General features: G+C 35.3%; 1 protein-coding gene across 1 annotated transcript in view; it reads left to right on the top strand.

Moving 5' to 3' along the window:
- Positions 1–248: 248 nt before the first annotated feature.
- CLINT1 (clathrin interactor 1) overlaps positions 249–12188 on the top strand; it is a 25257-nt gene continuing 13317 nt past the window's right edge. The window contains exons 1-5 of the mRNA XM_026858308.1: positions 249–379; positions 1028–1124; positions 2647–2755; positions 3630–3794; positions 7548–7722. Of these exons, the coding sequence (XP_026714109.1) occupies positions 249–379; positions 1028–1124; positions 2647–2755; positions 3630–3794; positions 7548–7722 (677 nt within the window). The remainder of the gene's footprint in view (positions 380–1027; positions 1125–2646; positions 2756–3629; positions 3795–7547; positions 7723–12188) is intronic.

Genomic DNA, 12188 nt, shown 5'->3' with positions numbered 1-12188 from the left:
AACCCCATTTTTACTGGCCTGAATCCAGCTGTAATATAATCCCTCATTTCTTATCTGTATTCTTGAGGACTAATAGAATAGTAAAACCTTCTTAAAGATATCTTAAATGTGTTGGATAGTGTCCTCAGGGTAACTTCTGCACTAAAGATGTTTTCTTTCCCACCCTGTAGAGGTATCTCATTAAGTGAGATACGCACTAGTGTCATTATTAAGTTTTCATGTGTTTCTCAGTTTTGATGCTAATCTTCATGTGTGTTAATTTTTTTCTTTGCAGCACCAATGTGGTTATGAATTATTCAGAAATAGAGTCTAAGGTTCGAGAAGCAACCAATGATGATCCATGGGGACCTTCGGGGCAACTCATGGGAGAGATTGCCAAGTAAGTGATAATTTGGCTTAGTGATGAAGAAAAGAAAGGTGCATTTTATACAGCAGTGTGAAATTTGCTGCTAAATCAACTCTGCAGTATGCTGACTGATAAAACTAGAAAGTTGCTGTGAATCAGGTCTTATTTCTTAATGCATAATCTTATGTGTTGAAAACTGATCAAAAAATAAAGTCCAATTATTTTTTTAATTCTTGTTTTTTATTTATTTATTTAGCCTGATAATTCATTCAATATATCTGATTTCTTCAGAATTTTTATATTCAATCTGCTTTCTTGTGCCTATTCTAAATAGAGCAAAATGTGTCAAATTTTTCCTTTTATGTTAAAACGAATTTGGAAGTTGCATGTTTGACTACTTGCAGTAGTTATTAGGATATTGATGTTAAACATTATTTTCATTATAAATTAGTGAAGGTTCTCTTGCCTCAGATTTCTAGAATTACTTTTTCTTTTGTAGTACTGGCATGTAAGTTACTTCTATTAAGAGTAAGAAATAGGGATAGCTCTTTACCTTGCAATCAAATGTGAATGGGTTTAGATCAAGCCTGCCATCTACTGTCAGCCCTGAGTCTTAACAAGCTATTGTGGGAAACCACGGAGAATAAAATTTCTTTATTCCTTTTGTTTTTAATTCTTTAGGGCTACGTTTATGTATGAACAGTTTCCGGAACTTATGAACATGCTTTGGACTCGAATGTTGAAAGACAATAAAAAGAACTGGAGGAGAGTTTATAAGGTGTGTATGTGTATGAGCTGGAATTATTCAAGACTTTGTGGTGTTCTGTGAAGGACGTAATGCTTGTTCCTAATATACTGTTACTATGTAGTGTCTTGTTTTGATACTGCTATATCACTCCACTAGCAACCTGTAATTTCTTTCCTAACTATATGCTTTATAATTCTGTTACTCAAGTCAAAGATGTTTTTCAACTGCTGTATATGAAAAAAAACAAAATTCCTGGTTTTGGAAGTGTTTAGGTGCTACTTAATGAACGTAATAGAGCAATTACATTTTGTTGATACTCAAGATTTGGATTAGCATTTACATTTTAAATCTACCCAAAGGAGTTGTTACAGTGCTTCGTGAGAAGTAGATGTTAAGTTACTGTGCTATCAGAAAGTTGTTTTTGAAGGAATTCAAGAATATTGGAAATAAAGTGGAAACTAAAAATTTTCTACCATTTCATAATACCCAAAAAATTGTAGTTTAGCTTTGAGTGGACCAAATTTTATTGCAGATATTATCATATGAGACTCATGTCCTACTTGCATTTTGGAAAAAGAACTGAAACATTTGCATTTTTTCTTGTCTTTGGCTAATTAGTATGGTACAGAAACTTTTTGCTTAAGATTATATCATGCTGCACTTAAAGTGGTGTTCAATGTTCACTGAATTATGCAAATATAACCTCATTTTTTTAGAACTGATGTACTAGACTAGCTTATATTTTGTTTTTCTTGATGCCAGGATTGTAACAAGACAGAATTAATTCTAAGGCATGGTTTGTGCTTTTCACAGGTGCTTGATGTTTTGTATTCATAGTAATTGTTTTCCCTGAAGTACAATATAAATTAATATTTAATGCTATCACACATAGCTACTTAATGTTATAAAGACTGCTTGGAATTTATCATCAGGTTTGGATAGGTTGAGATAGAATGATACTTTTATCTGATAAAGGCATTACTTTGGAGAAAGTGCAATAATTTCTTTTTCTAGATAGAAATCCTCAGCATAAAAAATTGCAATTTACGTACTATTTAAACTTAATTTGGTTTGCTGCTTGTTTAAACTTTGTATCTCCATTGCATCCCGCAGAAGGCATCTTAAATTTCTGTAGGAGTTACTTTTCAGTGAAAACCATTGGAAAATTGTGAACAAAAGAGGCAAAAGAAAACGCTTCCTTTAGCAGGGTTAACTTTACCTCTTAAATTACTACTGCTATCTTTTAAAATAAGAGTAGCTGATGAAGGTAACCGCTTGTGATTTAGTAATGACAAATTACAGTTTGACAAATACAATTCCGGATATAAAATACAATTTGATATTCTAAAGAGCAAAAGGTACATGTGGGGAAAATGTTGTGTTTTTTCTGTGTGAACCTATATAATAAGCACTTATTTAAAAGGGAAAAGTCTTATTACTTACTAATTTGGGGAGGGGGGTAGGTTTGGTTTTTCTATTGCTTTTTTTTAAAGAAAAAAAAGAAGATAGAGCTTTTGTTCATGCAATCATAAGGTGCTTTGTATTTTTATAGTCTTTGCTGCTCCTAGCTTACCTCATAAGGAATGGATCAGAGCGTGTTGTTACAAGTGCCAGAGAACACATTTATGATTTGCGATCCCTGGAAAATTACCACTTTGTAGGTGAGCAATAGAAAAATCTTATAAGCAAATTAAAACAGTAGTTGGAGTTGTCAGTCACCTGAACCAGCTTAGAAGCTTCCCCAGTCTAATTAGAATGTGACTGTTGCCAGTTGTGTGAAGAGTGCTGAATCCAAGACGTGGGACCCTAGAGTATTAATTAGTGAAGACAAGAACTTGCAGAAAAGACTGGCTAATAACAACAGAACCAACACAACATGAGTGTTCGGGTTTATATTAAAATATGCACTAGAGACTGGTCCCCTGTGGTGTCCGTAAAGGAATAGCTTTAATCATATGGGAAGAAAAGGTTAGAGCTCCAAAACACACACATCTGTTTGAAGCTGGGGTTTTTTCCTCCCACCAAATAATATTTACAGTGCAAAGGCAGCAAAGCCAGTGTGTGTTTTGAATGTGAAAAAGGCTGGGAAAGGAGCACATTTAGCTTGTAATACATCCCAACTGAAAGCAATTTTTTCAAAAATTCAGTTTTGCAGTAAGACTGAGTTCTTATAATTAAACTTGCAAAGACAGGAAAAGGGGTTACATTTTGAAGGGTTAAAATTGCTCAAGTGGGGAATATCGTTTCTGTCTCAGTCTTTGTTAATCTTCTCCATGTTTTAGCAGCAGTTAGATGTTTCGAAATACACCATTCAGTGAGAACCTATAATTTATATAAGGATGAGAACTTGTGTTGAAACAAAATATTTGGTCCTTTTTAAACAAGTGCAGTGGACCTTAGTAGCCATAAGACCTGACTGCTGTATTTGTAACTCACATTTTCTTACCAGTTAAATGTTCAGTATAGCTGCCTCTGATTAATTTTTTCCTTTTTCTCCCTCTTCCATCCATCGTCTATCCTGCATTACCCATAAAGATGAAAATGGTAAAGACCAAGGTATAAACATACGCCAGAAGGTAAAAGAAATGGTTGAATTTGCTCAAGATGATGATCGACTTCGGGAAGAGAGGAAGAAAGCAAAGAAGAACAAAGACAAATACATTGGGGTTTCTTCAGACAGTGTTGGAGGGTTCAGATACAGTGAGTACTAGGCTTTCTTGGTCAAGCATTGTCAATATTGACTTTTAACTTGGCTTAGATAACACAGATAACTTAAGGTATTTCTAAGAAGGTCCTTTAGATGCTTTTTTTAAATATTTAACTGTCAATGTTACTATTATAAAAGAAATCTTGCACATTTTTCCCCCCCCATACAAATTTAAATTAATTGCTTTAAAAATTTGTGTTAGTCTTTTTTAGATAACTGACCAGAAACCTATACAAATGACATCAGTGCATTGGCTTAACCAAAATTTATCTGTCTTGTTTTTATACATAGGCAGAGTCTCACTGTGAAATGAACGCTGCTGTAGCAAAAGTAGATGAATAAATGCCCTTGTAAGTCAGGGTTTCTTAATCAGTCTTTAATTAAAAAAAAAAAAAGAGGTGGTGATACTTTCCACCCACCACAGCACAAGAATTGCTTCACCTACTCCTGCCAACCTTCTTTAGAACCATTGGTTAATTTGGGTTAGGGCTTTTAGGGCAGAGAACTGTTTGGGTGAAACAGTGTAGATATTATATGCTGTTAGACTTTCTGGTTTCCCAAGTAACACTTTTTGGATACTTAAAAGATTATCTGGATTACCTGTATGGATTCTAATGTCTGTCAGATCTGACTTTAAATATATGCACTAAGTACATTGTAAGTGATGGAGCTTTTATTTTAGGAGCTTACCAATACAGTTGTCACTGCCTCGGTTTGTGTGTTTTAAAAATCTTTTTATTAGTACTATGGGTCTCATATGCTTTTCAAAGGAGGGCTCTCAGACATAGTACATCTACACAAAGTAAATTTGGTATTAAGCTTGCAACTGGATGTTGGTTGCACAGCAAACCTATATGCGGGCTGGAAATTTGGTGCACCAGTGCTCATCCCTAAATCCTAGGGAATTGCAGCTGCCAAGGTTCCAGTCCTAACTTGGGTCTGGTACTTGCAATAGGACCTTCATTACTAAGGTCCTTTATGTAAAAGCATACACAAAACAAAAAATACCAAAAACCCCATAAACATCTGCATGCTGTTGACAGGTAGTCTTATGTACCCTGGCTTCTCAAAATAAATACATGAGCTTTGCTGAGGCAACCAATGTTCTTCATGTGTACAGTGAGTTCTGTCAGACTATTTGCAGCTACAGCATAGTGTGTTTGTAGGATCTGGCCTTGGAGGATGTAATGCCATCAGCTTGTCTTTGTTTAGAGAGGACACAGTTTTCTGTGACAGCCTTGGTTAGATAAAGGCACACAACCAGTTCTGTTTTACTTATCAAGTCCAAGTGTGCAGCTTCCGCCTTGCTCCCCAGTCCCTGCCATAATGTGTAGCAGGGATCGGAGCTTGAACTGGCTTTTATGTCTGATGTAGCCCAGCATGTTGTCCGTGATCCAGCTGTCAGTCTTGAGACGTTTATCTGTGTTTTCTTTGGCCTGAGTAAATACTTGGCTGCTTTTATTAAAGGATGAGTCACAATGGCACAAGGCTCTGGTTTGCTAGAGCCAGTGACTTCTTTGAGAGAAGGGTTTGGTGTAAGATCTAAGTGGTAACTGTGCAGGACTTAAACTTCACCTGTTCCTACTTGGTGCTATGTATGTCTTTTACTCTTCTTCACTGTGAGCCTTAAACTCAGATTTGCTCTCTTCTGGTTTTGACAAGTTAGTTCTCTGTGTTCCTCTGTTCTCCCTTTTCCTCATATGCAGAGTAGTTGAAAAATCTCCATGGCAGAATATGTCTTGTTTCATTATATTCTTTTAGGCTTTTGCTACCTGCTTGGAATTCTGGTAATTCTTTTTAGGAAATACTTATGAGTCACTGCATTTGTACTTCAAGTACATGTCCCTCTGTTCTTTCACTGAGCTTATCTTTTGACTTGCTCTGTACAGAGTCGTGATCTATCCCTGTATGCTGTGTATAACTCCATTCTCCATATGCTCTTTAGTTATCATTCAAGTTTAAGTTAAAGGACTGTCTCCTTTGTCTTGTATTTCATTTTTATGGTAAAGGATTTTTAATTATCCCTTCATTTGTTGAGTAAAGTAAAAAAACCCAAAAAAATCCTTCTAGCAGCACAAAACAAACTTGTTCTCAGGTCAGACTTCTCATCTAAATGGTTCTAGTTATTTAAATATAAAATGCTTGTATTTTCAGAGATTGCCTTAATTCTTTTTGTCCAGAAAATACTGAGCTCTCAGGGATTTTTTTTTTTAATTTATTTTAAAATTCCTATCACACAAGGAAACCTTCTAATGGAATCTATATTAAAATGCTTGAAAGCCTGACATCAACTGAAACAAGGCCATTTTATTCTGCAAAATTTAACACTAGAACATTTCTTAGCAGTTTCTCCTTGCTCAGTGAGATCTTTATTGTTGAAAATCTTGCTGATTTGTAACAGGTTCCCTACTTTGAAAAAGCTTGTCTATCCTTTATGGATCTAAACAAATGTCATTGGAGACTTGCACTTTTATCTCTTAAGAAAGCAAGCACATCCTCTGGCATATGATATTATTGGACGCATATAATTCAAATTTTGCACTGTGTAGTGTTGGAATCAGTTTTTATTAAAAAGGCTTAATTGAATACATCTTGAACATTACTTGAGCTACAATATAATTTGTGTGTAATTTGAAGTAATGAATTTTTCACCATTCTTCCTTTCTGCAGCTCAGTTTGTCAGATTAAGTAAAAAAATTAAACTAGTGTTTCACATTTTTCAATAGTACAAAAAAATGCCTCATTTCATGTGTGTGATGGCCCAAAATATAAAATGTTTGTCTCAGTGTTCCCTAGAAACTGAGTTATATTGGGTTGTTTTGTGTACCTATATTTTAAGATCCCAATACAAGTTTGTAAAGTATGCTGTACTTCTGATAGTTAAGTCTCTGTTAAAATAAGTGTTGTTTTGTCTTTTAAACTCAGGTTTGCTGTGTGTGTATAAATAAACCCATGCTCTAGTTTTTTAAACTTTCTTAATGAGATTGTACAGCAAATATACTTATTTCAAGTAACTGTCAGCTGATTGTAAGCTAAGATACCAGTATAGAGGTCTTGAATACTTGATTAGAAAAAAAAGGGTTTGATTACTTGATAATAGTGTTTTGTAAAGATGTTTGCAGTACTCGGTGGCTGCTGAAGAGGTGAGTTGCTTCACTGCCTCTTCTTTTTTCATCTCTTTAAAAATATATGGTTTTTTTAATCACTGAGTGTGGAAGCGAAATAACAAAGTTGTTATACATTATACACTTACATCTTTCAATATTTTGGTACTGTGCATTTGTGTGTTCATAAATGCCAACCTATGTAAAAAAAAAATAATTATTTACCTCTGAGCCCACAGCTTGGCTAAGAGTGGATTATCACATGTTAAGGGACTGTTACAAAACTGGCATGTCCCATTTCCGTTATAAGGTGGTTATGTAGCCGGGGTTGATTGTGCCTCTTGTGCTTCTCCAGCAGAGTCCAACAGTATCCTGATGTGCTGTGCTGTGCAGTGCATTAAGATTGTGTTGTTGTCATAAACAAAAGTCTTTGAATCTGCATTCCTGCCACTTAATGATTGGCATTACATGCTGTGCCCTGCTGTAATAGTGTTGATTCAGCACTGTGGGAGCTTTCAGTTTGCTTTGAAAACTTGTAAGGTTTATGTATGTAGGGCAGGGGGGACTGAGACAGATTCCAGAAAGACCACAGGCATTTTCTTCTGTTGTTCTTAGTATTTCTTATCTTAATGCCTTACACAGGTGAAAGATACGATCCTGAGCCCAAGTCAAAATGGGATGAAGAATGGGATAAAAAAACAGCATTTCCATTCAGCGATAAGTTAGGTGAGCTAAGCGACAAAATTGGAAGCACGATCGATGATACCATCAGCAAGTTCCGAAGGAAAGATAGAGAAGACTCTCCAGAAAGGTGCAGGTACTAGAGTTATTTTAACATGAATTTATTCTGTGAAATTGCTATTATAAAGCTCTTTGTAATTAAGAATCATCAATGCCAATACTCTGCCATTCTTTTTGTCTGTATGGAAGCATGTTTGGGTTCAGTACCTGCTTCCTGGACTTCTTATGCAGCTCTTACATGCCTTGGGGAATAATGTAGCTCTGTCAACAGTTAACTGCTCTTGGCTGCCTTCCATTACTGCCCCTAGTTTAGATAGCTGCTGGCAAAGCAGGGAATTTGGCTGAAATTTCCTAAGCTTTTCCTTGTCTCAGCAAATCAGTGGTCTTTCTTGCACCAGTATACTGGAGGCTGCCATTTAATGCTACAGATACTCTGAATGATGAAATGTCAAAGAAGAGGGAGATGTAAAGTTGCTTAGACCTACCTTGACACAGTGCTTCTTCCCTGAGCTGACCTCAGGAAGAACAGATTGCATGTGACTGTCATCTATTTCAGTTGAACCTTCTCAAGAAACTTTTACTTTACATTTAGCTGTTAAATTTTTTTTACTAAGGAAGAAAACCTACCCTGCTTTCCCTGCAGAAAGAACTTTAAATACATCACACTTCAACAGGTGCATTGAATTTTATTATCTGGAGATGAAATTTGTACTTAATAGAATATGAAATTGTGATAAAGTACTCAAGTATATTGAAATAATTCCCTTTTGGGAAACAATTCAAGTTTGCACTGAGATTTAATTCATATTTTTTACAGGAATATCTTCAGATACAATCACACACATATTTTTATTTATATATGTATGTGTGTGTAAAATATATATGCACACACGTGTATATGTTAGGAAATTCAAGCAGTTATGCATGGAAACAAAAAATAATTATAATGGTAGCATTTCTGAGAAAAAGGCAGTACGATCTGCTTGCTAGGGCATTAATAAATCATAAAACTGGTATTCTTTGCACACATCAGGGTTCCCTCTTAGAACTTTACTATCAGTAGACTACAAAGAGAAGGGATCAGAAGAAAAGTAAACAATTTCAAATTTAACAATGGTATATTGCTGTGTGCTTTTCTGTACTTTCAAAATCAACTTGTCACATGACTTCTGTAAAGCTCACTATCCACATTGCATGTAGAGGATGTACAGTAAACATGTTTTTAAATCTTATTTTCTTTGCTTTATTTCTGAATAGCTCCTGGTCTCTTGTGCTGGTATAAAGTTTGGAACCTTCCAGTGTGTTTTTTATAAAAAGCAGCTTATTTTGAGGACTCCTCCACTGTACATTTCTATCCCAAGTTGTTGATGATCTTTTTTCTCTGTCTAATACTACATTTTTCATTTTAGTTTTGCTCGTGTTACCGTTGTCCCTTTTTAATTTTTCTTCAACTTTCTGGTAAATGTCTGGTTGGTATTTGTCTTGAAATTTATGAAAGTAATAAACTCAGGACTTGAAATGAAAGGAGGATTTTTTGGGAACATAAGAAAAAACAATTTGGTAGTTGCAGGTTATACTGCCATAAGAAGGAATCCAAGTTACAGCAATATGGCTTCTCTAACATTGCTTCAGCTCCCAGCTGAAATTTCCTTTTGGCTTCTCTTGGCATGGTGATTAGACAATAATGGAAGGTATTTTATCAGTGTTGAAATGAAGGGGTTTCTTTCCACAAAAGGCATAAGAGGATCCAAGAAAATTAAACTTCAGGTTATAGAATGTCTGTCTATTTATACTTAAAGATACTGTAAATACAAACCTTATAATTCATGTTGTATTAACAGAATACTGTAATTTGCATGAACTTAAATATTGAAACTGAAACATGAAATTTTAATTATCATGTGACTTAAGCTCACAACAGCATAACATTCTCTTGTAAATGCTTCATGAAATCCATGCATTTCTGTGTTTTCACACTTCAGCAATTTTCTTCTAAAAACACCAAATAAGCTTCCAAAAATGTACTAGTTTATTTGTAGCCTGCTGCTATATAATAACATTGAATTAAGTTGCCATTTCCCTTGGAAAAGTGACTAAATGGTGATACTCACTCAGCTGGCAAATATGCTGTTGTATATTCTATTGTTTCTATCTTAATAGCTTTATAAATCATTATTATGTCAATACTGTAAAGCCAGTAAAGGTCTTGAAGCACAAAGAATGAATGTGACTTACACATCTTCACAGTGAGCGGTTAATGGAATTTGGGTGACACAATCTTTACCTCCAGTATACACACCAGAAGAGCTTGGCCAAACTTATGGATTTCTAACTCTACTTGCAAAGCTAGTAGTTTGCATAGAAGGAAAAAAAAAAATGCTTGAAGTAACCAAGAACTTAACCTGTGATATAGCTGGCTTTAGTTTATAGTGGATTTCAGTGAAACTGCAGTTCACACAGCTAGTCTGCTATTTTTTTCCTTTAGAAGAAAAAATGTTAGTACTGCTGGTGGGCAATTAGATTATCCCCTTGGAAATAGAGAGACCAGAAACAATAACCCATGGAGTGGGAAAACTTTGGTTTTCTTTCATAGTGCTTTGTTAGTTCTTTGGTCTTAGGCAAATAAACCAATTGCTGCCAAGTCTAGCCTTGTACGCTGAAGTTCTATTTTTTAAATTACCTGCAGATATACAGGTTTTTTTCTGAAACATTGTGCTTTTTTCATAAGAATTCTCAAAACTCTGTCAATCCTTGTTTTTCCAGTATTCAGAAAGGTAACAGAATAGAAAAGAAGCCAGATTTTTAGTGTACACCCATAAAAGGATGCAACAGCCATGTTTAAAGGCAACTTCCATGTAAAGAATTACTTCTGCAGTAGGGTATAATTCCAATAGTCTTAACATATTGGTAAACCATTTTTATTGCCTTAAAGAATGTTTTAAAAAAAATCCCCACACCACAAAAACCTGAAAACAAAGGTGAAGAGCATGTATCCATACTTTGACTTCTGGAAGTTGAAACCACGTACTTCCTTTGCAGAAGTTTTTTTAATTATTTGGTACAAAGTTAGCTATAAGTTTTATTTTTAAGTTCATTCTGCAATTCTCAGATGAAGCACTGCAATTTTACTGTTCTGAGCACAGTAAACACACTTAAAGGGAACATTAATCTGTAATAATTTCTTTTTTTGTTAATGTGACCATTAAAGAAAAATAAAAAACTGATCTCCTGAGACAGTTTGGAAGCAGTGCAGGTTGTCATAGAAAATAGAGTATTGTAATATTTGTCCTGCTTTCTGGCACATACATTTAATTTCTTTTCTCAAAAGCTTTTAGACATTTGTTTTGCTGTAGATCACTAAGGACTCACTTTTCCATTCTTGCATTAATGAGATTGATCTTGAACAGTTCTGTAGCAATAGCTCCATTGATCAGACCTCAATGGTTGTCAATCACTTAACCCACAGAATGTGTATATGGACTAGGCAGACTGTAGTGATGATAAGAAATAAACTGCAGCAGGTTTTAAGAGACTGAGCCCTAGTTGTGGATGTCCTGGTCTTAGATACTTTCAGTAGATACATGTCTAAATGGCAACATCATCCACATGCCTCTGAGGCTTTGAGAATGGATGTACTATGTATATACCATGCTAATGTGCAGATCAGTCTCCTCTGGGGGCTTGTGCTAAAATCCTGATGTCACAAGTGAAAATGTGGTTAGTAGTACTGTCTGATGTATTTGTGTACATAAGTGGGCTATCTGCAGCAATCCAGAGCTGGAACAGTAGGCCTGTTGTTGCAAGTCTGGGTTGAAGTGCTTTGGAAGAGTAAGGTTAGGTGCTGCCATGCAAGCTCACTTGCCTATGGCTGGCTCAAGCAAATGCCAATAGTCACTAGGTTGGCCAGCAGCTCTGATAATTTACTTTTAAAAATAAAAGATTAAAAAAAGGGAGTGAGCATTTATATTCATTGATGTTAATGAATTGAGCCATCCCCAGTGGTGAGTGGGTAATATGCATAGAGGAAATGACACATGCAATGTATTCCAAAAAGCCCACTATTGTTAACAGAGAACAAAGGCTACCCTCCAGAGTATATTGCAGTTACTGTCATATTCCCACTGACAAAGGGACAGCCTTTCTTAAATTTTTGCAGCTTTAGTATTCTAGTGCATTATTAAAATATAAAAACCTTCCACTTTCAACTATGTTGCTAAGGGAATTACTATTTCAAAATACATTTTGATGTATTTAAGCTTTCTCGACAGCAATTTTCACTGTTATGTACAAATCTTATCTTGATGATAACAGGCAACATGACTGTTGGGGGGGGTACTGTGTTTTACTCTCTTCAGGAAAGCAAAGATAAAATCTTGCCCAGAAGTGTGAAGGATTCATTGAGCCTGCGCACTTACAGACAAGTTATCAAGTTCTTCAATTATCAGAAAAAAAAGAGCCACTTGCTGTTTGATTTGAAATTTAGCCAGGTTCTGGTGATTCAAAAACAAATCTGCCATCTTCCCCCCCCAAAAAAAAAAAAAA

The sequence above is a fragment of the Athene cunicularia genome (genome assembly GCF_003259725.1).
Source record: "Athene cunicularia isolate RWA chromosome 13 unlocalized genomic scaffold, athCun1 chr13_part1, whole genome shotgun sequence".
Taxonomy (NCBI): domain Eukaryota; kingdom Metazoa; phylum Chordata; class Aves; order Strigiformes; family Strigidae; genus Athene; species Athene cunicularia.
The sequence above is the reverse complement of the archived record's forward strand: the minus strand, read 5'-3'. Positions and strand labels throughout refer to the sequence as shown.